Source organism: Homalodisca vitripennis, chromosome 4 (assembly GCF_021130785.1).
Source record: "Homalodisca vitripennis isolate AUS2020 chromosome 4, UT_GWSS_2.1, whole genome shotgun sequence".
Taxonomy (NCBI): Eukaryota; Metazoa; Arthropoda; class Insecta; order Hemiptera; family Cicadellidae; genus Homalodisca; species Homalodisca vitripennis.
Window position 1 is genome coordinate 135941726 of NC_060210.1, and position 27297 is coordinate 135969022.

At 33.6% G+C, this 27297-nt stretch overlaps 1 protein-coding gene and 1 non-coding gene across 2 annotated transcripts in view; both read right to left on the minus strand.

Annotated features, from left to right (window-relative positions):
* LOC124361202 (nuclear pore complex protein Nup214) overlaps nucleotides 1-27297 on the minus strand; it is a 53814-nt gene that overhangs the window by 17644 nt on the left and 8873 nt on the right. The window contains exons 4-9 of the mRNA XM_046815242.1: nucleotides 22153-22291; nucleotides 17133-17341; nucleotides 15980-16152; nucleotides 13067-13179; nucleotides 3650-4802; nucleotides 593-777 (exon numbers count right to left, since the gene is read on the minus strand). Of these exons, the coding sequence (XP_046671198.1) occupies nucleotides 593-777; nucleotides 3650-4802; nucleotides 13067-13179; nucleotides 15980-16152; nucleotides 17133-17341; nucleotides 22153-22291 (1972 nt within the window). The remainder of the gene's footprint in view (nucleotides 1-592; nucleotides 778-3649; nucleotides 4803-13066; nucleotides 13180-15979; nucleotides 16153-17132; nucleotides 17342-22152; nucleotides 22292-27297) is intronic.
* Nucleotides 20614-20684, minus strand: Trnat-agu. Its single transcript has one exon. It is a non-coding gene; the product is annotated as a tRNA-Thr (tRNA).

Sequence of the window (27297 nt, forward strand, 5' to 3'; positions counted from 1 at the left end):
CAATTAAACTATCCTAAATGATTAAATGATAAAACAACATGAATGTCTAAACAAAATTCATGATTCAATAGTTAATGAGATATCAGAACATTCACAATGTGTGTTATTACAACATATTAAAAATTCTCTTCATAATCTATGGACAGGTACTATTCCTCTCAAGTAAAAATTACACAACTAATACTTTGGTTTGGTTTATTAATGTAGTTGTGTCGTAAAACTTGAAAAATGTTCACTTTGAAATGAACATTTTCACTTCACTGTTTAAATCAGGGTCTTGGTAAAAGAAACTGCAGTGCGAACTATCAAACACACTAAAGAACACTTTATTTTCAATGTATCTACCAATTTTTATCAAACTATCTCCAAAAATAAAAATATTAAAGATCTTTGCAAATGTAAAGAACGGCCATACCAATTGTCAACTTTATACATTTTCTTAGAATGTCCAGTTTCTCTGAGGTTAGCATTGATAGGTTCAATGTGTTTTACAAAGACATTTTTTTATTGGAGCCAATATGATTGTAAAGCCTTTTATGAAAAGAATTGCATTACTGAAACACTAAGACTTAAAACTTTCAGGAACACTCACCCCAAGGAAGATTATACTGAACACTTGTGTCCATGGCCATTCCGACAGGATGTGTCTCCTGTTTGGAGGGTGATAGGGGGAGTTCTGCCCTGGCAGCGTCCTCCAGCTGCCACTGCTCCCACTCTCCTTGCAGACCCAATACCCCCACCTCCATACTATTGGCAGAGCCCACCAGTAACACGTTCCTGCACACAAACATTGGTTTGTTAAGTTTGTTCCTGACATGGAAAATCAGCAATAGAAGATACAAAATTATACCTAATGTGATTTTTAACAGATTTTGAGGGATAAGGGAACTAAAATATACCATATTTTTGGGATAGTATTCTAAAGCTGCCTTCTTATGAAGCAAACATTATATATGCCTCAAATAAATTTTAATTTGTAATTCACATGTCCTCTTTTAAGCCAGGAGAGATCAATACAATTTTTAAAATTTTGTTAGTACTGGATCATTTAATAGCTTTAAGATTCAAAGAGCATAATAGATTATGTATAAACTTAAAATATTCTAATCTTTATGGGTGAGGCTCTACTAGTAGTCTTTATTGGGTTTGTTTCCTGTGAAATTCAAGTGAACATCGTAATTTTTTACCTTCTCTTATCTGTCTTCAGTAAAATTAAAAATTTGTTATTACGTAAAAAACTAACTTTTAACCTATTACATCCTACAGGTACGTTTCCACGTTCATACTGTATCGGTGCTCCCTGTCCACGGACGTGTACACATGACCAAGTGCAGTTAGAATTTGTCACATTTTATAGACTGATTGAAGAAGAAGAATTTCTTATTTGGTTCTGTTTTGTTCAGAATAAATTATTCTTCCATGTGATTTATTTTATTTTGTGCTCACAGTAGTTCTTGATAAACCCAGCTGTCATTCATATAACCTGCAAGCCTGTTGCACAAGTGTACTGTTTGTTATAATTTATTTGTAAACAATAGGGGTTTGGTATTTATTCCTTTTATACAGACTGAAAGTGTCGTACTCTCATATCTAACTCCTATTTATTTAATTAACCCTTTTAGTGCTACAGCGTCTTCGTCGTAGACGCTGCGTTTATGTCTAAAAGTGCTAGTGTCTACGTCATAGACACAGCGTATTTTTATATATATTGGTTCAGTTGATGCAATTTACTGGCTGCAAACAATGACAGTTCATCCAAAAGCCATAGAGTAATGATATTTGTACATTTGATTGCCAACGACCAGCTGTTTATACGTCATTGACGTGAAATAAAAAGAAGGTCAGTTCGGATGTTTATGTTGCGAGCGAACTGAAGCTTTGCTTTGTTTACTCTGTTTCATCTTATTTTATCCATTAAATTGTGTTATAATTGCGAAATACTACTTCATTAGTATTCCAAATCATTGCATTATTTCATTTTTCATTTGTGTTTTCCGCGTGTATTATATTTTACTAAGTTACAAACTATGTCTAATAAGAACACCAAATTACTTCACCTTTTTTATAGTTTTATTACTGAATAAAACAATTATTTAGGTAAAAAAAAGTGTTAAATGTGCTTGAATTTCTTTTTTTATAAATAATAATAAAGTTAGTAAAGTATTTATGCTAATAATAGTAAGTGTATTACTTTTTCTCTTGAGCGTTTCAAAAATTACATGTAGGGCAAAATTTGGCGCGAACAACATATTTTATTTTTCATCCACACTTCTTATTTGTTGTGTAAAAATAAAATAAAATATTATGGAAATTGTTTAGTTTCAGTTGCTCTTTCCGATAGTAGCATTAAATAAATAATATAAAATGGTTTACATACTAAAATTGTATGCCAAAGTGAAAACAAAATAATTATTAAAATAATTTACAATTAAAATTTTTTTATAACAATCCAAATATGTACAAATGTATTTTTTTGTATTTATTTCTGTTTATTGGTTATTTATCTTCAATACAAAAGTCACAAGATATGACCTCAAATAAGGAAATAGTAAGGAATTTACTAAAACTCTGCATTTATGTACTAAAATACTTAGCACTCTTGGGTATGGCAATGCGCAGACCCTTAGCACTAAAAGGGTTAATGTTTTCATCATCTTTGAGAGCTGTTTTAAATAATTAAAATAGAACTTTTATCCTCATGAATATTTTTTACAAATACCCAACAATTAATATATCTATAATTCTCATATGTTTCAACCAATTTAAGCAAATAGAACACTGTTGGATGTCATAAACTTTCAAACAAAACATTATTTTTCAAAAATGTAGTATTACAGTATTTGAGATAAATAATTTTGAAAATTTGTAAATGCTGCCATTTTGAAATGGAAAGTAACATTATTTGTTTAATATTTTTAGTTTTTTTTTTAATTCACATTTAAAATAATTCTTTTTTAACCAACCTTTCTTGAAATATCCTGTATACATCAACTAATCCAAATTAAAAATTTCAAATTCAAGATGTTTTATTTGTCGTTACAACATTTACAGAATGTAATCGACATCGTCAACCATTACTTCTTACAGTGAGAATAACCGTATGAATTATTCCATTATTATTGTACATATGTCCACATACAAACAGTACTTATAAAATAAACACATTCATATATACATACAAAACAAGGACATACACTATTCACATTTAGTTTAAAATTTTATACATTATCTAAATAAAGGTAATGCCAAAAAACTGACTAAAACTACAGCAGAGGTGAGTTTAAACCTAAAATAAAATATTTTGTGAAATATACCCGGAGTGGGTGACCACTTGGCCTTGGATAAGTTAGGGTTCAAGAGGTTGAGACTAAAAATGTTGTAATTATGATTTTTAACAGTAATTAAGTCATTTACCCAATTTATATATCACTGAACACACCCACATATCTAAGCACACGTCAAGTAGTTTCCTGTATCCAGCATAGAAACTGAACACTACATGCAATGTCAGCTAAGGATATGACATTGTTCAAATATCTTCCAGCATATACAACATTGCACGGTTTGCATAATACATGTATGTTAATATGTTAGTAAGATCATAAAAGGTACATGAAATGTGTGAACCAAGGGGAGATTAGGAGATTACCAAGTCTGCTGGTGTATGAAGTAGAACTGGGTGAGTCTAGAGTCACCATTGCTGTAGGTAATATCCTCATAGTTGATGTAAGTGATAGGCTGGTTGCGAGGAGTGTTCACTATAACCAAGTTGGGTCCAGTGCCAGAGTTCTGTGTACAATAGACAGCAGCATACTGCAGACTGCTGAGCCACTGTACACTCACTAAACTCACATCACCTGCAACAAAAGCACACAGTGAGTCACCATTGCTGTAAGTAATATCCTCATAGTTGATGTAGGTGATAGGCTGGTTGCGAGGAGTGTTCACTATAACCAAGTTGGGTCCAGTGCCAGAGTTCTGTGTACAATAGACAGCAGCATACTGCAGACTGCTGAGCCACTGTACACTCACTAAACTCACATCACCTGCAACAAAAGCACATAGTGAGTCACCCTTGCTGTAGGTAATATCCTCATAGTTGATGTAGGTGATAGGCTGGTTGCGAGGAGTGTTCACTATAACCAAGTTGGGTCCAGTGCCAGAGTTCTGTGTACAATAGACAGCAGCATACTGCAGACTGCTGAGCCACTGTACACTCACTAAACTCACATCACCTGCAACAAAAGCACACAGTGAGTCACCATTGCTGTAGGTAATATCCTCATAGTTGATGTAAGTGATAGGCTGGTTGCGAGGAGTGTTCACTATAACCAAGTTGGGTCCAGTGCCAGAGTTCTGTGTACAATAGACAGCAGCACACTGCAGACTGCTGAGCCACTGTACACTCACCAAACTCACATCACCTGCAACAAAAGCACACAGTGAGTCACCATTGCAGTAAGTAATATCCTCATAGTTGATGTAGGTGATAGGCTGGTTGCGAGGAGTGTTCACTATAACCAAGTTGGGTCCAATGCCAGAGTTCTGTGTACAATAGACAGCAGCATACTGCAGACTGCTGAGCCACTGTACACTCACCAAACTCACATCACCTGCAACAAAAGCACATAGTGAGTCACCCTTGCTGTAGGTAATATCCTCATAGTTGATGTAGGTGATAGGCTGGTTGCGAGGAGTGTTCACTATAACCAAGTTGGGTCCAGTGCCAGAGTTCTGTGTACAATAGACAGCAGCATACTGCAGACTGCTGAGCCACTGTACACTCACTAAACTCACATCACCTGCAACACAAGCACACAGTGAGTGTGATGTCACCATTGCAGTAAGTAATATCCTCATAGTTGATGTTGGATCGTTATTAAATATTTTAAATGAATATAACATTTTTTTAAATATTTTTTTATTAGACATTGCCCATATAAATGGAATAAATTAGTACCACGGAACTGGCAAATCACTTTGTGTCAATCCACTGGTTTTGCTGGAAAGCCTCTTTTACCAATCTTAAATTGGATTTGAGAGACATTGACTTCATTAGAATCCCTACCTTGTAAGCCTTAGTCAGGATTTGTGAATCCACCGGGTTTGCTGTAAACTCTTTATTATCGGCCTCATGTCGAGGTTGAGAATATGAAGTCTTTTAGGAAAGTATAGCTCATCCATTTTCTGGTTAATAATTGCATGACCAACCATCTCAAATCAGTTATGTGGACGGAAGGGGAACCCTTCCGACACCGCCACCAAGAATTCCCTGTGGTCCATCCAGTCAGTGAATCACAGTGCTCTGCTTTGCGTTACACTACTGTCTGAAGTCTTGAGCAATCCTATCTTATCAACCTTTTTCAGGATGTGTGATCCCAGTGGGTTTGCTGGAAACACAATTTCACCAGGCACTTGTCAAGACTTCACTGGCAGTCTTATCTTGTCAGACTCATGTTAGAATTTTTGAATCCACCAGGATACTTGCTTAGCCACTACACCAGCCTACAGTATTGGAAATATACCATCTATTCCAATCTGTAACTTTCTCTTCTCAGACATATTTTGGTGTTGTAATTTACATTTATTTAGCTGTAAATACTATACCATCAGCCTCACGTTGATATTGCACCATAACCCCAATTTCACTATCTATGTATATAAAAAAGATAGACAAAATAGATATTAAAAAGATTTTTTTATAGATATATATAAAAGAGGGTGTTTTTATATATGACACTGATAGACTCAGAAACTATTTGACTGATCATTATGAAAATTTGGATGTATATGTATATAACCACAGAGAAGGTTTATATGACTTGACCATTAACCCGGGATAGGTAGCGTCGTTAGGTTGCGCCTAACAAAAACGTTTGTTATATAGAATTTTTTTTAAATTTTAGACTCAAACTTTTCAAACTCCAGCTATTCTCAAATGAGTATTTGAGTCACGTTTTTGAAGTTGTTATGCGATGATTCACGCACACGTGGTCTGTGAGAGGGAGGGGGAAGTGCGCCCCGCCGGCTTTGTTAGTCTGCGCCTCGCCACGATACCGACCGCGTCGCTGGCAGTGTTAGGTGCGCTATAACCTCGATACCTTTGGCGTTATTGTTTTGTTCATTTTACGCTGTTGTGATGTTCTATTGATAAGTGTTACAGTGACGTTATAATGGCTTACAGACCTAGTGATTCTGTTCTTTTGAGTTGGATAGAAGAAGAGAACGATGTCGCTACTGATGAAACTTTTGCTTCTGACTGTGAAAGTGACGCTACTACTGAAAATTCTCCACATCATACTGATACGGAGCAATCCAATGATTCTGCTAGTGATGAAAGAGCCAATCTCCCAATTTCTGAACCACCTAACCCTCCAATTCTTCAGTGTATACCTTCCAGAACCACATTGCAGCCCTCAAGTCAGCATAGAAGCCAGAAACGTCCACCTGCAACAGCTACAATGCAGCCGTCTGGAATCCAATATACTGGAAAGGACGAGCATACTAATTGGCAAGTACATAAACAACAAAATAAGAAAAGAAAAACTATTAAGAATAATATTATTACTAAACTGCCCGGCGTAAAAGGTGAAGTGAAAAACCGGAAAAGCGCTGTAGATTGTTGGAAATTGTTTATTTCTGATGAAACTAACAATGATATTGTATATTTTACAAATGCAAAGCTATCTAAAATGGCCAATTCGTATCAAAAGAAGGAAAAAGACTGCCCCCAAACTAACTTTGATGAACTATTAGCCTTTTTTGGTGTTCTATACATGTTGGGTGTAAAGAAAAGCAACCATTTGAACACATCAGAAATGTGGGAAACTAATGGTACAGCTCCAGAGTTTTTCAGAGCAATAATGTGTGAAAGACGTTTTCACCAGTTGTATAGGGCTATTCGGTTCGATGACAAGGGAACTCGAAATGCTCGTAAAAAAATTGACAACCTGGCTCCAATCAGAAAGGTTTTTGAGAGTTTCGTCAGTAGTTGTAATTCAAGTTATACACCTGGGGAATACCTAACAATAGATGAGATGTTAGAGGGTTTTCGCGGAAGATGTATATCAGCAGTAAACCTGACAAATATGGAATTAAAATTTATGCGATGGTTGATGCCAGAACCTTTTTTACAGTTAATATGGAAATTTATCCTGGTAAACAACCAGCCGGATGTCCTTACCCTACAGACAATTCTGCAACCGCAGTCGTAAAGAGAATATTCCGACCCATTGACAAATCTGGCAGGAACATTACTATGGATAATTATTTTACTTCAGTTCCACTTGCCAATGATCTGTATGCTAACCATAGGACAACAATAGTAGGCACAATCAGAAAAAACAAGCCTCAATTACCACCAGAATTTTTGAATGTCAAGGAAAGACCAGTTGGAAGCAGTATGTTTGGATTCGGCAAAGAACCTAATAATACTTTGTTAGTTTCATATGTGCCCAAGAAAAATAAAAATGTTCTTATGCTTTCCACTCTACATGATGATGATACCATCGACCCTGAAACCGGAGATGACAACAAACCAGAAGTCATTACTTTTTATAATTTAACTAAAGGAGGTGTTGATGTTGTTGATAGGAAGAAAAAAGACTATAGTGTCAAAAGAGTCAACAACAGATGGCCTCTAGTAATCTTCTGTGGTCTTCTTGATCTGGCTACTGTCAATGCCCAGATCATTTATTTCTCAAATACGGGAGATACAATTCCAAGAAGAAAATTCATCACCAATCTTGCAATGGACCTGGTCAAACCACATCTTTTGAGACGTGCCTCAGTCGATGTGCTATCAATTGGACTCAGACAGTCAATCAAAAACGTTCTTGGCCAAGACCTTCCTGTCAGGAATGAGAGACAAGGTAATTATTGCTCAATATACTCGTACTTTATGTTTCCAAAGAAAATTAAATTGAACAACAAATAGTATTGATATAAATGTAAACTATAATCATTAATAGTACATAAACATAATTATAATAACTATGGTATGTGTCTTTATCTTTGCAGAAACATTCGGGCGGAAACCAAGGTGTGCCTACTGCCCCGTACGAAAGAACCGATTTACCTCAGTCTGCTGTGGTAATTGCAGAAAATCTATTTGCAAAGAGCATACTGGACAAACAAAAATAGTATGCAGTGAATGTGTTTCCCAAGAAGTCCAAACAACTGACTGAAGAGAACATTTTAGGGGAAAACATTTGTCATTGACGATTTGTTTGAGCTATTTTTATTGAAATTGTATTGGACTGACATGAATTTTAGATGAACAATTCTAATTATACTTTCACTTAGCAATGTAATACTTGTGTTACTTTCATCCCTCTCTTGATATTTACCGTAATATTAACCCATTGGCGACGGATGACGTATATTGCCCGTCATCATGTATACAGCGCGTAAAGACGGATGACGGACAGTGTCCGTCATGAATTTTGGGATTTGTTCAATCGATATAATTCTCGGTTATTTGTATGGTTATTCCGTTCACCAACAAGCGATCGATAGTTGAATCGTATTATTCGGTATCTAACATCCGAATACAAGAAACTGAATGCAAAAACCGAACATAAACCTGAATACCGTAAACTGTTTGCAATAGAACAGCGATCAGTCGAGCAACATGGCGTCTCGCGATGAAGTGTTTTCTCCGTTCGTCGGAGTTATCTGCGTATGTGGATAATGTACTGAATGAAAGTGATAGTGATAGTGGTGATTTAGATGGCGAAACTGTGAAATATCAATGACGATAATGATGAAATCAGTGACAATGACGGGCGAAGTGATAGTAGTGATGACGATGACGACAATGACAATAGGCCTAACCTCCAAACTTGGACCTGGACAAATGACACAAACACAGTAAGGCAAATCAAACTTTACTGGAAATTCAGGTATAAAATCCAATTGTTTCCAGGCAATTGAATGCTGATTGTACAGAGCTAGATGTATTGAATCAATTTCTAACCAATGAGTTCTGGGATAAAGTTGTAAGTGAAACTAACAAGTATGCTAGGGAGAAAATTCTTGGTGGAGGTGATGTTAGGCCTAATAATAATTGGACTGATGTAACCAAGGATGAAATGAAGGCTTACTTTAGCCTTGTTGTTTTGATGTCACAAAACCCAAAACAAAAAGTAACTGAGCTATTGGTCTCGCAGACAAATAATTCATTGTCCTATCTATAGTGAGGTTATGTCACGCGACAGATTCAAATCTATTTCTAGATACTTACACTTTTCATCCTCACTTCTGCAAACTGACAAACTAAGGAAAATCCGACCCAGTTGTTGAATTACTTTTGTCATCATTCAAAAGGGTATTCAAACCTGGAAAGTTTTGTTGTATTGACGAAAAGTTTGATGTCCTTCCGAGGAAGGTTAGCCTACATCCAATTCAACCCATTCAAAAAGGGCTAGGTTTGGAATTAAGATTTATAAGGTATGTGATTTCTGTAACAGGGTACTGCTACAATTTCAAGATATACACTGGGAAGGAAATTACCAATGACACTACAATGCTAGTTAGTGAACAAGTTGTTTTGACAATGACAGAAGACTTAGTTGGTGAAGGTCGACTTATGTTTATGGACAATTGGTATTCATCGCCAAACCTTTTTTTGGAGCTCCTAAACAGAGATACTTATTGCATTGGTACATTGAGAGCCAATAGAAAAAATGTTCCCAAGGAAATAAAAAAGAAAAACTGAAGAAAGGAGAAATAACATTTCGCTCAAGTAATAACATGTTGTGTCTGAAATGGAAAGACAGGAAGGATGTGACAATGCTTTCAACATACCACGAGAGACCAGATTTTCCAAGAAGTAACTTCTCAGCGAGAAAGTAGAAAACAAAATCCAGTAGTAAGCCTCAAACCAAATGTTGTTGTAGATTACAACAAGTATATGTGTGGGGTAGACAAGCAGGACCAAAAACTTTCCTCCTTTCCCAGTAATGCGTAGGAGTGCCAAAGGGTACAAAAAAATATTTTTTTACCTTTTTGATATTGCATTATGTAATGCTAGTATTGTACACAACTTTGGTCACTAAAAAGAAAATTCATCTTTCAGAATTTAGGCTAAACATTGTTGACCAGTTTACTATCAACAGTTCAGCTTCCTGATAGGCCTACAGGAGGGAGGCCTTCACTAGACCAACCAATGAGGCTACAATGTAAACAATGGGGACATTTCATTGAAAAAATTCCTCCAACAAACAAAGCTAGACCATCCAAAAGATGTAAAGTGTGTTATGATCACGGAAGGCGATCAGAAACAATTTACCAATGTAAAAAATGTAAAGTTCCTTTACATTTGGAGAAACTGTTTTGAAATTTTTTCATACAGTAAATAAATACTAAAAAAAGTAAAAATGTATTTGTAATTATTTGTAAATATATACCACACATGAATTCCACAACAAAAACTTTTTACAGGTAAGTTATACCACCATAACTGAAAAAAACTATTAAACGTTTTTTAAAACAAAAAAAAAAACTCAGTCCTGGGTTGTCACAATAGCGTTAAAATCTCAGTCTCCAATGGGTTAAACACATTCTAATAAGTTAAACTAGTTTCCGATCATGTCACAATGTAATACCAGATAGAAATGTAGGTATTTACATTATGTATATATATATATATATATATATATATATATATATATATATATATATATATATATATATATAAAATGGATGTAATATATGTTAAAATTTATAAGAATACTATAAATGTTATAAAATTTATTCAAACTGCCAAAACAAGTCTGTATAAGCACACTAAACTGATGTTAGGGAGCGCCTATACGCGCTACCTCTCGTGTTCCTTACGATAACGCTACCGATCCCGGGTTAATATAACTTGCCACCAGATAGCGCTGCAAAAGATACAAGTTTCCAAAGTGCCTGCACATTATAAACTGCAATTACAAGACAGTTACGTATATTAAATAGCCAAACACATATTTGAAGGCGCTAAGTTATGATGCATATTTGTCTTAAAAAATAAATTTCTGGTTGAACTTAAAGGTTGAGTGTTCGACCACTTTAATAAACCATAATAAAGTACATGTTTATGTAGCATGCGACTTTTTATAATTTTTTTGTGGTTTTGCAAGACACCTCAGCCTACTAAACATTTAAAAATGTTTTTAAAATCGCCCATAATTCAATACTGTATACAAATATGAGCAGTAATGACCATCATGATGTCATTTACAATACTCATTATTTCAATATTTTCTTCATTAGTAAAGAGGCAAAATCAGCAATGGGACAAAAAACACTAACATAGAAGTAAATTACAATGACCATAAATATACACTTTTTAACATATTTTCTTGATCTTCCGATAGCATCGGAAATATAATTCACTTGAACCAGAAGTGCAAAACCTAGAAAATTGTGAGCAAAGCCACTCATAACTGCTAGTCCATTACAATTTTAATGTTTTTTTTATCCTGATGACTATCCTGTCTATAAATTTAAGGAGGACAATGAACTAGAGATGTTTTCTTTCAAGAATGTAGGCCACAAATTTTATTAGTTGACATGGTCTAAATGGTTTTGATATTTTTGGAATGTAATTTATACAATTAACAGATTCAAATCAAATCATAGTGGAAATTCAATTGTTATAATAAATTAACTGTTTATTACGTATATCTTTGACTATTTGCGTACAAATGATACACAATACACTGAACAAATCAAATTAACTATTAAGTTTCAAAATAATTAATATGGAATAAATGTAATATTTCAACCCTTTGCTTACTGTTGGAAACTGTAAACCGATTAATAGTTTATTAAGATTTTTTGCTTCTATGATATAACTCTAAATGTAAAATCTACTTGTATAAAACTGTCTTTACAATACGATTATTTAAAACTACAGTGAATTTATAATTTTTAGTGCAAATATTTTACTATACAAATCCCATCTTAACACTTTTACAGCCGCCTCCTAATTTTGAAGACTTTCTTACACTGCGGCCTGTTTTTTAAAAATAAATACAATTTGTAACCAATTGTAAGAAAATCATGGAACTTACATTTTTTTCTTTCTCTTTCTACACTAATGATCACACATAAATATTTTCAAACGTCAAGTCTTGTTTTAAAACTTAAAAACAATGTTTTAAAAATAAAAAAGTTGAGCAAAAAACATCACCATATAAACATCTATAACATAAATATATTTCTCATTATTATTTGCTGTATTCAGTATTTTAATTACTGTCACTACAGTTACAAATATTTACAATTGAAATCCACTTATGTATAATTTTGGGGGAGGCCTAACCCACTTGTTCCAGAGCCATCATCAAAATCTTCATCTGCAAATTAAACAAAAGAACTGTAAAAACCAATTATTTATAAAACAAGAAAAAAAAATTGTATCACTATTATGCTGATATTTGTTTTTTTTTTGTTTTTTTTTTTAGTAAAAAACAATGTCAACAAGTCCATATATAGTAAAATTAGGATCATTATCTATGTCATCTTGGAATAAATCATTACTTTCACCGTTACTTGAAAATCTGATATTGTTACTAGTAAAACAACTCTTCTAGCACTTGATTGTCTTCAATACTGTCACAATTCATTGTATTTACTCACAAAACAATTGTAAACTAAAGTAATAGCAAGCAAAACAATAACAATGCAGACAATGAATTAGCAGAACGATAACAAACGGCTGCCACTAAGCAACGACGAGTTCGTAAACAAGCCACTTTTTCTGATATTCCAGATGTCTGCCAACAACAATTCATAGATCATAATCCATAGATTAAGAAATGAAAACATGGAAATAGCGAATGACTATCAATGCCAAAATCTAAATACGTTTAAATGCATTTTTATTGCAGTAAATATTGGTGCCGTCAATAGACGTTGTTGGCAGTCTATAGAATTCCATGTGCGACATCAAATGACATTGTCGGCAGTGAGTGTTAAATTTTTGAGTCATTGTTTATTACCTATCAAAACACTGATATTTGAATGTCAAGCCTATACTTCACAACTTGTTTAAAGATTCTATCAGTTTACATACCTTGAGGAGGAGGAATGGTTTTAACAATCTTAAGGTCTGGTTTGAACTGATTCAATGATCCATTTCTTGACCCTATCACAATCTGTTTCCCCTTAGGACTCCAACAGAGGCACCTGCGGAACAAGCATTCGATTGAGAGACATGTGCAATCACCAATGAACCTGTCAAGAGCATTGAAGATTGAGAATAGATAAAATATTTTATACAAGACCTAAATTCACCTTAACAAATAGTACACATGTGGTCCTTGATATGATTTTACATAGTTCAAAATATTACATTTTATTTGATTATGTCATCACCTCAAATATCAAAAGAATCAATAATAAGGATTGTATTGGAAAAAGAGTAACCTGTTATACATGTATATAAAGCCTACTTTAACATTCCATTTAAGAATAAGTCGAGTTTAGCAATATCAAAATGTGAACTTACGCTAAACTCAATATTCATATTGATTCACCCGTTTATACCATATCTACATTAATATCAAGATATCAATTCTCAATTCTACTGCAATATCACTTGAAAAATCAGTAATAAAAACCCCAACACTACCTGCTTGGAGCACATTTTACATATTAAATTCTACCGCTATTAAGTATTTTGTTTTAACTCTGATACCAATTTCATCTAAATCATAATTTTTTTATACACTATTCTTATTCATCTGTCACTAACTTGTACAAATATTAAACATTATATCTGTAAAAATCTAGATTTTTCTAGTTTTTATTTGTATGTTTACATTTGCATTAACGTTTGTACTCAAAGTTAATTTTAACACTAGAACTGGCATGAAAAGAATTTTCCTCAACGAAGATCCGTCTGATTTGGCAACGACGAATATTCGTCTCTTAAGTACACAAGTACAATTATTTAAATTTTAGGCTTTTAAGGTCATAAAACATTATTTTTATTTGATATATTGTGATATACTTAAGTACCAATTTATTGTTCTTGCTTCAATTATCGAACATCGTTCTCAACGGACAGCTGACGTGAACATAATAAGTGTCAGCCATGTTGTTGTTACAAAACTGTAAACAAGTGCCGGGTTTAGAGTTACGAATCCAATAACATTTCTGGTAAAATATATTTTATAGTATTTTAGTGTCGTTATTACTGTAGTTTAGCTTTCTTAGGTTATAATTTTAGTCTTTCATTATCAGTGATAACTTTAGAGATCAATCATGCAGTCTTAGAGAGCTCGTTTTGGATCATCCTATTTTTAGTGATGACTAAGTTAATTCTGACATTGAGGTAAACCTGACAGACCATGTAATACATTTTATTTCCTAGTAAGTGTTCTCTCACAATTGTGTCAGCCAGACAGAGAAGTTGTTCCACCTGGTGATGACCTTGGCTCTGCTCATGAACTCGCAAAACTCCCCATTACCAACTGTCGCTTGTGTGCCGTATGTGAGTATAAAAACTCCAAAAATAAAACCTATTTCTTTTGCCATGGATGTAACTGTGAAGTTCACCCGAAGTCCTATTGTCTGCTCAAACACTATGTCTGACCAATTCGTCAGGGAGGCCGCAAATGCAGGGTGGAATACAATAACCCTGATTAAAAGATCAGAAGAAACTTTGTTTATATTTTACACATTTAAATAAGATAGGTTTCAAATTTAGTATTTCACTTTATTTTTGTTTTAACTATCATAATTATAAATGCAGTCATAATATTATGTTCACTTATGAAAGATTATTTTTTTAGAGATCAACCTATTTTCAAAAAACATCTGCACACACTTTTTCAAACAAAGCCATGTAACAAATAAGTTTTGAGGTAAATGTTAGAATAACTGTATAGTTTTAGAATTAGCACAAAATTTAGAATAAATTATACATTTACATTTCTGATGTAAAACTTATTGCTAAGCAATTGCACAACATAATATTTACAAAAAGAATTTTTTAAGCTCTTTTTTTACATATTTACATGGAAACTAACAATAGGTTATTTTATTATAACCAATTCTCTAAATATTTGTGAATAAATTGACATAATTGTTGGACTGACAGTTATGAAATGGGATACATTATAAAAAAACATCTGCAAGGCTATTGAAATAGAGCCACCAGTACAGAATAATATTATTGCCAATTCTAGGTTAAAAAAAACCTTCATATTTTATCAGGATTACAAAATTATTTTCACTATCAAAATCAAATATTTAAAAAATTATGTATTTACAAATTATTGTAACAACTAAATCTCTGATGTGGAACCTGATATTTCAAAACGGATGAACAAATATTATAAATGATTCTAGATTTTAAATTAGGCAGACTCTACTTATTCTTAATCTCAAACCGCACATCTAGATCAAAAAAGTTGCAACAGGGTAAAAGATAATTAATGAAAATGGATTTACGTCGTCTACATTAAAACTTGTGACATCTCGCCTGCTACATCGAATACTATTTAAATTCACTCACAGAGTTACACTTACTTTCAAAACACATTTGGCACTCATAACGCTGTCTAAACATTAAGAATAGCAAAGTGAATCAAACCATCAAATATACCTTTGTTATTTCTAGAACCCAAGCTTTCAGCAAAACTGTAATAACTGTATAGGACTGTAATAATTTCAGGACACCATTGACAAAGCAATAATGACACAAATGTATTAAGATTGCTTTCTAAACAAAGGCATAATTTAAAACATATATTATCAGTACAATAAACAAATGTGCAAATTGAAACTACTATATTCTGCACCACCAAACAGATGAAGAAAAACTATTTTTAATGGCCCACCGTTAATGAATAAAAACATCTGTGAGAAATTATATTCATAATATTTTATGAAATTCGATTATTTAGGTTGCAGCATATAGACAGCAACATTGGTTAAAGCATATACACAACAAATAATTAGGAATACAGTGTAAGCATACGTCGCATAAGCTTCAGCGGGTATACTGCTAATTTCGAAGGAGTTATTCTTGAACTCATAAACAGCCGCTGAACCGTCTTGCATGCAAGCAGCCAGAAGGTTCGGGATGCCAGGGTTCCAACTGAGAGCGCGCAGAGGAGCTGGCAACCTCACTTCATTCACCATCTGTTCCTTCTGTAAATACACACATATTTATTAGGTCCTATTCATTCAAAAAAGGAATTATTAAAACGGTTAATTCTATTTTAGAACACATTTTATAATCATTAATTTTCTCTCAGCCGGTCATAAAACTTAATGAATACAATTGGGCATTTCAAGAATCAGCTGTACTCAAACAACCTTAAGTTTTACCTCATAACAACAATGCCTAACTTAATACAATTATTGGAAATGCCTCATTCCAAACAGATTTTTTCCTATTAAAAATATAGGAAAAAACTAAATAGTGTTTGGACAAGTATTGGTTAAATCTTATAATTAGGCATCTCCCATAATTCCACGAGTAACAATAGGGTTGGAAAAGTATGAGAAGTTTAACATTGTTCTTAGGGGGCAAAATAAAGATGACTATCGGTGCAGCCAGCTCAACATTAGAAAAAATATTACATTACAAAAATGTTTCAGAGCCCTATACTTATTTAATTTGTGTTACACATTTCGTTACATAATTTTAATTTCTCTTCTGCAAAACAGCACAGCTGGCCAATCGGTTTTGGCACAAACAGGTTAATTCATGTAAACAAAGTTTAAATTGAGTTAAAAATTTGTTACTCTATTCATACTTTATTCATTTTGACCAAACTTTGCAACACAAGAGATTCTAGAAAAAAATACATTTTCAAATCTCTTCACTTCAGCAACCCTAGCTGTGCTGCAGTAGAATTATTTTTCTTTCTAACGTTAATGAGATAAGATATTGTACGAGTTGTCATAGAGACTGTTATAAAACATGACTGACAAAAAAGTAATTTTAAAGCGACACATTATACTGTTGCTGATATGAATTCGCTCTTGCAGACCTTATTTTAATTGGTAATATCTGTTGGCTTATCTTATAATGTAATACAAATAACACATTAATTAGTAAGTTATTCAAGCAGATGAAAGAGGTAAAAAAAACACACACAGATGTGGGCAATGGCAGTACAAACCTGGGAGGCAAGTGAGGTAACGTCGTAGATTCGAATGATGCTAGTCCCACCTGCTGTGTAGTCCACTGCTAGGTGTTGACCATCACAGCTGATATCCAGGTGAGTGGGTTGGGCTCCAAGCCCAACACTACGGCGAGGGAAGTCAGTCACCTCAGCTGCCGGTTTCTTCACTCCACCACATTGCTCCACAATTTTAGCCGTCTCTATCACTGAAATTTGTTATTTTTGTAAATGTAATTCTTAAACAAAAAATTAAAATGTATACCAAGCTTCCTTCGCCACATTTCAATAACAGCCACTATACATTTTTTAAATGCATTAAATGTTACAATTTTCTAACAGCCCACAATTTTCTTCCAGTTTGAACTTGAGGTTTTCTGGGAAGGAGGTGAAAAATAACTCACATTGTCCATAACAATGACGGAACCCTCTTCATATACTTCCAGAAACGCGTTGAAACATTTCTTAAATAAAGCACAGTACATCTGTGAGTGGTAGTCTTGTTTTAGTTTGTACAGGATTCCCACTCAATCTAAATACTCAAATTCACGGCTAATTCACGGTTTTCACGGTTAAAAAAATTAAAATTCAAGGTCGGAAAGTTTTCATAAACAACGTTACCGGGTACAAAACAAAATCGTGTTGGAGAGGGGCGAAGTTGAGACGTAAACACTACAGACGCGGCGGGAGCGGTAAAATACAATATAAAACTTCTTCCCATTTGGGACTAACGATGTCATTGGTCGTGCAGGAATTGACGGAAACGTCTAAAAGAACGAAATAACAATAGGCTTTCGGTTTACGACGCAAGCAATGAGCGGCGAGCGCCCGATTTTATGTGCGATTTTGCTACATAATGAATATAACAAGGCATATTATTTTTACAAAACATCATCATAACAGTCCATCAAAGCAATGACAAAAGACAAATTTCAATATAATTAGCATGCACATAGGTCATAATTTTCTTTAACTTACAAGTTTGTTGAAATCTGAAGAGAACTTTGTTGACACAGGTTAGACAAGATGCAGGGTGACAGGATTCGTACGTTGGCTAAGGCTAACTCGTTTGAGCCCATGAAGTACACTTGCGTGATTATTAAATTATTTTCTTGTTTAACACATTATTATTATTATTACGATCGATTTCTTCCATAGGAAAATTTTCACATAATCACAGGTTCACATTTTAATTAGTGCCTAGTACATAAGAAAAGGCAATTTTTATTTAAATTAAAATAACATATAAACGTTAAATGTATAAAAATTATATACAACTCGTTATAAGAAAAGTTATTTGGTACCAGTTTTATACAAAACAATATTATATTTTGTACACATAAATAAAGAAATTGATAAAAATGTCTAGAATAAAAGTGAATTACGATTTGCACTTTTTGCTAAGTTCCTGTATCTTATCTTATCGTCCGTCACATTATTATACTTATTTATTTACGCAAGACCCTAAATTAATTCAATTTATTGTCCACTATAAATTAAAATTTTTTATAATTATTACATTGTGTTAATAGTCATTACACACAACGATATAGATATCGTACTGAATAGCATTTTTCTCATTAATATTTAAATAAAATAAGGGATTTAATAGAATGAAATTAAAGTTAAAATGTAATTTTAAATTCCTTACATTAGATTAAGGATTTGTATACTTTTTTTATTTTATGAAAAAACAATAATAGACTATATCTGATACAATAAAACTCCAATACGAAAAGTGTTTACATTAAACGACAATCTATCAAGTAATTTAAATTGTGTTATTAATCTCGCGTTCAATCAGAGAATGCCTTGTTTACAGCCGCGTAGCGTAGCCAAGGCCCGGAACTTGGCGACAGACAGACAGGCCTCACGTGATTTGTGCCGGAAGCGTCATCTCCCACCGGCCCTTCCTTTTCCTCATTTGTTTATAAACCATATTATCAGTAAAAATCGCTCAGATAGCAGCACCTGTCAAACTTCGTGGTCTATCCCCTACATTGCGTGCTACTTTTTACTTTGCAATAGCGAAGGTCAACTTTCCCATATGATCGTCTGATGACGACCCGTGTTGATTTTATTTATTCAAAAGTTGTAGAGATTTTCACGGTATGTAAACAAAATTCACGGCTTATTTAAGGTTTTTTTCACGGTGAACGAAATTCACGGCTTATTCCCGGTTTCACACGGTTTTTCACGGTCGGGTGGGGACCCTGTTGTACTTTTCTAAACAAAATAAGAACAAGAATTTGGACCAACATGCCCCACAATTAACCTGCCTTTTTCAACTGGTACTTTTAACCTACTCCTTGCCAGTTTAATCTTGCACAGGCTGTTTTTCTGGAGTAATTCTAATTTACCCAAGTCTCGTCTACATAAAATATAGGTCTTTGAAAAGATTTAGTTCTAATTGTCCAAATCTTTCTTAAATAGTTGCAGCGAGGGCGGGTAATATCACTTCTTTCCAACAAGAATCGCCTTTCATTGTTACACTTCTGGTACTTCAATCTTAACTGCTTAAATATTATGAGTACAGATTTTGTTTTGTACCTTTAAAGCTTATTTTTTTCTGCAGATAACTAACTTTTTCTGCAGTTGTAATCTCTCCTCACTCATATAAACCAAACACACTAATTTTCTTAAAACATCAAGGTTAAAATCATCTAATCCAATGACATAGGAAGGTTTCTTGAATGCTTTTCGTAGTGTACTAAATTTAGGTGAAGTTCTAACCCATCCAACAGATTCCATTTTTATTTGCTGGACTATACTTGGGACCCAACACATGCTACAGCAGTAAATTTCTGTATTTCCTTCATATAAATATTATTTATCATTTCCGGATTCTTACACAAATTACCAAAAAATGTATTAACATTTACTACAATGATTCTAATTTGCTTATTCAAATCTAGCGTTCCAAGTCGTTTGCCTCTTAGAGGAGTCTGTGAGTTTTTGTTTGTTCCCAGTACTCACACTATTACTGTTTATATTTATTTCCTGAATCTTGTAGCTTCACGATTTAAATTAACATGTGTTTACACTGCGACACAGAACATGAACAAAAAAATTATAATAAAAAAACACACAGAATAATCAAATGCTGAAGAACAAAGCGGATGTAAACAACTGGAACGATAAGATACACTGCATCGGCTCATACTGAGAATGAGTTGATATGACAATGTGGCAATACTGCATTGTGAGGGGGGAAGTAGGGAGCGGTAACTACCCAGATGGCTTGCAATGATGTGTCTCATACTATAATATCTAAGCTCTACTGCTAATATTATTGTTGTTTATTTTATGTATATATGACTTGGACAGAAAACATTAAGATCCCAGTTGTGTGAAATAAATGACTATTGATAATTATATATATATATATATATATATATATATATATATATATATATATTAAATTTGTATAAATGGCAATAGCCTTACTTAATTACAATAAACATTGAACCGCAAAAAGTACTTGCTCTGCCGGGACTCGAACCCGGATCTCTCACTTACTGGGTGAATGTGCTACCATTACACCACAGAGCCCTTACTTTTTACGATTCAATTATATTGTATTTGTCTTTATCTGTCACATATGCGTTTAAATAACCAAACTAACATATTCAAAGCTAATATAATATACAAAGCTAATAGCTTTGAGAATAATAACAAATACTCATGACAAAGAAACTGAATTGGTTCTGAAATATATAAAAAAAAACATTACAACAGTCTTTCAATTAAATGAGAAGAAATACAGATTCTAGAAGTAGAAGCACATTCACTTCTTTGCAAAAAACCAAAAGTAAAGTGGATTTGAGCAAGACTCTATTGACCTCTAATGTGAATAAAAGAGACTCAAGAGGAAGGTAATCTTGAAGTCGATCACTAACTCCATCCTATTTGAAATAATGATATTTGCACCACTTTACTTTAAGAGAATTTTTGAGACAGGTCCCTATTGTTAACATGTGTTATTTTTTTTACATTTAAAGAAAGCACTTAGATTTGAATAGACATAGCAACTGGATGAAGTCATGAGCATGTACAGTTGGAAAGATAGCTAAGATGTCAAATGCTATAGAAGTTGGACCAAAAGCGTATAAGAAACATCTGACTAAGGCAAAAGGACAGCATGGTGAGGTCATTACTGTATCAGTTTTGTTGAGTATTGTGCCATGACACACTGTAATAATTTAATAACACTTATGGCTTGTACTTGAATTTCACTGAGCTAATACAGAGCATATTTTCTTTACATGCAGAATATGGACAAAAAGAATAGGAAAGCTCATAACTTAGATTTAGACAAACGAATTTCAACCACAAAATATCTTCAAAACTATGCCTTAGAGTTGGAACATGGTGGCTTTATATGTGGAGAATATCCTAGGGAGGAAAAGGCAAACCCAACCAGACCGTGAACGATTACCTGAAAAAAGAAAGTGGATAGGCAGAAAAGACTTTGGTTAAACTACAAAGTCTAGTTCAAATTACTGGAACCACCTCCAGGCAGAATTAGAATAAAGGTTTGTTTTGTAGTGGATATATCTTTACACCAAGTGTGTGCCACAGCTTTTGTAGCGTAACCATACATTTTCACATACTTTTAGATCATATTTTTTAATAAGTGTAAAAAATAATATTATTTACCATCACTTATTACTATAAGTTGGTGATTTCTCTGAAGCTAGCACATTAATAGTTTTTAATTACCCAATATGACTACTTATGATTTACTGATTCTCTTTAATCTGGACATGATGCGACCAAATCAAATACTGTCATCTGGATGATCAAAGTTAGCTTTCAATGAGATTTAAAACATATGCAAAACATAAAATGAGTAACATAATCAAAATGTATCTTCTAATTGTAAAACATTTTCATGTAATATCCTGGCTTACAAAGATTCAGTTTCAAGAATATTAGTACATTAAAACATAAAAATGTAAAATCAGTATAAAATTATTTTATCTTGCAATTTAAAAGTGACAAAGCACTATCTTTTTACCTTCGAATCCATTTGGCGTACCAACACATATTAATCCATATTTAGCAGAAACTGCAACCAAACTGAGGGACTGTTTCAAAGGAAGATTTGGATTTTCCTTAAACAGCCGCAGACGAGCTAATAGCTTGAACTGGAACTCCTAAAATGAATTAAAATATGTCAAAAAATATATAATTTCTATAAGTTTCCTCTAGTTATTAAGCACTACTTACAAATAATTAGATATTGGATAACTGTGTAAAGATTGTCACAATAAGAAAACTCGGATATCAGCAGTTAAGGCATATAATGGCAGTGTAAAATGTTTTGAATATTGTGCAAAAAAATTTTAAATGTAAATAAAACATATGAGTTAGTAGAGTTTTTGAATCACAATAAAATTATCTTTTCATTATTACTTTATATTTTTCTATAAGACAAACTGGATAGCTGTAAATAAATAACCATGATTATCAGAGAATGTGATCACCAAGGACGAGCAATCTTGCTGGCAGCAGATTCAAAACCAATACACTATATATATTGGTGAAGCAAGTAATTAGTTCCTAGAGTAAAATGAGGGATTAATTGATATAATTTACCTTTCAGATTACAAACATATTTATTTACCCTTGTAGCAAAGGTTCTCTCACCATCATCCATCCTGTCCTAAGAGTGTTATAAGCTAAAACCTGCTGCTTTGACACAAAATTCTTAGTTAAGGGATGAATTAAAACTGAAACAGGTTATGACGAAAAATCGACAAGAGTTTACACTCATTGTATTGTTTGCAAAGACACCTGTCGAAACACAGTTTGGTCAAAGTCACTAGAGTAACAAATTCAAAAAGAATAACTGATCTCTTTGTGACACAGTCACTTTGAGTAAAGGATCCCAAAACAGTATATTTTTTATTACAATTAATATGTTTTAAGAGTGTGTTAATTTTCAAACCACTCTTGAACAGAAACTTGGTTTCACAAAAAAAAACACACATTCCTGATAAAATTACTAATTTTAACACACATAATTATTTATAAAAAAAAAACACTACTCACAATCAAATGCACTGAGAAATGAACAATGTGGATGCAAGACACACAATAAACAGGTGTAAGCATGATGTATTGTATTTGTCTTCCTAGTCAAAAAATCAATAATGCTGAACTCAGATATTGATGGAAACAAAGATTTAGTTCTGGATATAACAAACAGTACTGATGACTACTTAAATGAGTACTGGCCAACAGAATTAAACTCTTACAGCTTTGCATAGCCTAATAGCGCTTTATAGTGCCATATGACTAGAAAGGGTTAATTTGTGCCAATGGTTTTTTTCTCTTATGTATGATGTATATATTCTCTTATCGGAATATCTCCCCCGTTGTCCATGAGTACAATATACGCAGGGAGCCCTTAACTCGTGTACTGCAGGTAAAAGATCTTGGTATTACATTAGTACCTTCACTGAATCCTGAGTTGCATGTGCGAAACATTTGCAGCAGAGCAAACAAAATGCTTGGATTTGTCTCCCGATTCTCAAAAGGCTTAAGTGACACGGCTTTAAAAACTTTGTATTGTGCTTTGGTACGCCAAATCCTTGAATATGGCTCTCCAGTGTGGAACCCCCACCAGAAGTTTCTCATAGATGAACTAGAGACTATTCAAAGAAGATTTATTCGAATAGTGGGTGTCAGGAGTGGTTTTCTCTATCGTCAGGTTCCCATCGGGGAAGTGTCTCGTGATCTGGGACTCCTGACTCTTGCGGATCGCAGATTCTCCGCTGACGTTGTACTGCTGTCAAAGATCCTTAACGGCAAGATCGACTGTCCCGATATGCTGAGCCAGATCCTCTTCAGGACCCCTTCAGCCACTCGCTCCAGAGACCTGTTCGCTAGGCAGCAACATCGCACCAACTACGCAGCAAACGATACGATGTACCGACTTCAGAGTTCTGGTAATAGTGTCGCCGACATCGTTGACTTTTTTGTGGACAGTATACCAGTGCTCAAGAGGAAGATCGCCGATCTGCATGAGTTATCTGCCTAGGAGTTGCACAATGAGGGAAGACATTCGTTCTTACACTTTATCTGTACGTCTCTCATTGCTGTTATTTATATATTGTGTCTTGTTAATTCTTGTCTAATCTTGTTTATTCTCATTGTTTCGTGCTAATTTATTGCTGTTATTGTTCGTTGTTTTCCATAGTTCAAATCACGGTACACTAATAATTAATTACGTTATTGTCATTCATAGTTTATATCCGTTTCGTCACTTAAATAGTTTATTAATCGTTATTGCTCTATTTGTCACTGTGGTTGTTTACTTTCATTGTTTAATATTATGTTCAAAACTGTAAAAATGGAGATGTCCGTTGAAATGTAAAATAAATAAATGTCTGAATAAAAAATAAAATATACACCATTTTCAGTAAAATAAATATCAGTTTCAGAAGATACAACTATCTACGAATAAAAAGTAGTTATACCAATGCTGTGTTTAAATATTTTTGTTTTAAAAACTAAAATTGTAAATTTTTGCCAAAAATAGTTTGAATTTTTGTTAAAGAGATGGGTGTGAAACTCTGAATTATAAATATAAATGTAGAACATTTTCTTTGGAATTAAAAGGGTTGGGAGGCATAGCAAGTAAGGCGAAGACCAAATAGACCTATATAGTGTGTTGTTATTCAAGAGGTTCTCAAAGTCAAGCATATCATGGACCCCCACCTAAAAACCTACAATCTTCGAGGACCCCAACCTGCATAAACCCCACTATGCTAATTATTATTAGTTTATCCCTACAATTATACACAAACATATAGATTTTTTTTATTTTTAATTTGATTAAATACCAGGTATTTGAATAAAAATTATACTAAATAAACTTATCATGAAAATATATCAAAGTAGATAATTTATCAATTACACTCGTATACCCTAAGATTCATAACAAATTAGTACTAATTTAAAGTTCACAAATGTTTATTTTATCCATTTTATTTAAAGTAATAACAATTCAGAACTCATTTATATCTTTTGTTTTAATAGGACTCAAAATAAATAAGTTCGTTACAAGAACTCAAATATTTTTATTAACATCATAAGAAAAATACAAAACATCTGTAATTATTTTGAACAATATTTAGTATTAAGTAAAGGTTTTTCCTTTATTCCTCTTGATGAACATGATGATGAACATAAACATTAACTCATCACTTATCAATGGGAGGAATGAATTTGTTTCTTCAATTTTATAATGTCCAAAGTTTTGGGAAGAATTGCCGAAATTATTGACCTCAAGGCTGGTTCAACGTTATTCAGTCGATTTCTCTTGACACATTTTATGCTACAAACCGTAGAAAATGTTTGTTCACAGAAAAAGTAGTACAAAAATGGACAAGTTGTTTGAGGACTTTGCTAAATCTGTGATTTCCGACTCATTTCTTCCCCTTCCTCTCAATCCGTTTACGTAGACGTGCTTACAGTGTAACCTCAAGGACACAGCTGCAGCCTACTCCTGCCAACCTGCTAGTGCTAAATTGTGATTGACCAATACAATTAAGGGGTATTTTAGCATTTATTATAGTTGTCTAATTACCAATTCATACCAATCGCTTCTTAACTTAATTGACAATGCTGTGAAAAAGTACAGCAGCACTAAAGTAATCTTAGTTGACTTGCCATCTAGATATGATCTTAAGAATTGGTCTTGCGTAAACAAAGAATTAAGAAAAAACTAATGTCGCTTTAGAAACTTTTAAGTCAAAGATATCCTAATGTTACTCTGGTCAAGGCTAGTGAAGCTGATAGAAGTTTTGTACACTAGGCATGAATGCATCTTAATGATAATGGGAAGAAAGAAATGGCTCGCTGGGAGGATTTGTGATGTGCTAATTAAGAGAACAGAGCCAGAGCCAGAAGTGACTATAACGCAGAGCATCCCTACCAGCCAGATACCTGTGATACTGTCACCTTCAGTTAGAAGAGAAAGCCCCAGCAACACAGAACAACAGATGCTGTGCACATACTCTGATTCCAACATTGATGCCCAGGTTATTGGAATATCCAGGCTTTCCACATCGGAGGACAAGGAGACTGAGACATATCCGTTAAACTGCACCCTGTCACATCTAATCACACCAACATAGAGAAACCGACCCATCAAACAACTGACCTAAAACCTTCTGGTCTACTTATAGCCCATCTAAATGTTCAGTGCATTAAAAACAAAATAAATTCCTTAGAATTCTTTCTTAAAAAATCGGATTGTGAAATTCTTTGTTTAAATGAACATTGGTGTACACAGGCTGAATTAAGCATATATCTGCCCGAAGACTTTCAACTAGCAAGTAGCTACTGCAGGACTATACCTTTATGGTGGAGTGGCTGTTTTGGTTAAAAAACTCACTTAAATATGCGTATGAAGTTGTTACAGTTGACTCTCTATGTCAGCCTAAACATTTTGAAGCAGCTATGATAGCTCTTCCTGAAATTAAATTAATAGTAGTGTCAGTGTATCGAACTCCTGATGCAAATATAGATTTTTTCACAGAAAAAGTTGCAAAACCTTTTGGACAAAATGGAAATGAATTATAAATACAAAAATTTTAAGATTGTCATTGCGGGTGACATTAATATGGGACCCAAGTAGTAATAATCTTTCATATCAAAAATTTTGTAAATATGCTGAAATCCTACGACTGTTTCTGCCTGAACTCTGAACCCACCCGGTTGCACTCGTGTTTGGACAATTTTATCTCTAACTTTCAGCCTGGTACTGTGGCATGTGAAATAACTCAGCCTCACCTATCGGACCATTTGGGACTTCTTCTCAGAATCAAATTCACAATACCTAACATTGAACAATGAAGGAGTTTTCTCATAATAGCAGACCTAGAACTATTACATACAGATTGACAAACAACTTCTGCATCAATAAGTTAAAACATAGATTAAGTAGGATTAACTGGAGTAATGAGTTCTCATTAGCTTGTAATGTTGATGAAGCCTTTAAATCATTCATGCAAAATTTTATCTGAAAATTTTAATGAGTTATGTCCGATAAAAACTAAGATTTTAAAAAACAGTGGTGATGATAGAAGCTCTAGGTCAGTTATAAAAACAAAATTGGTACACACACCTACCTTGGTAAAATTAGGTTACT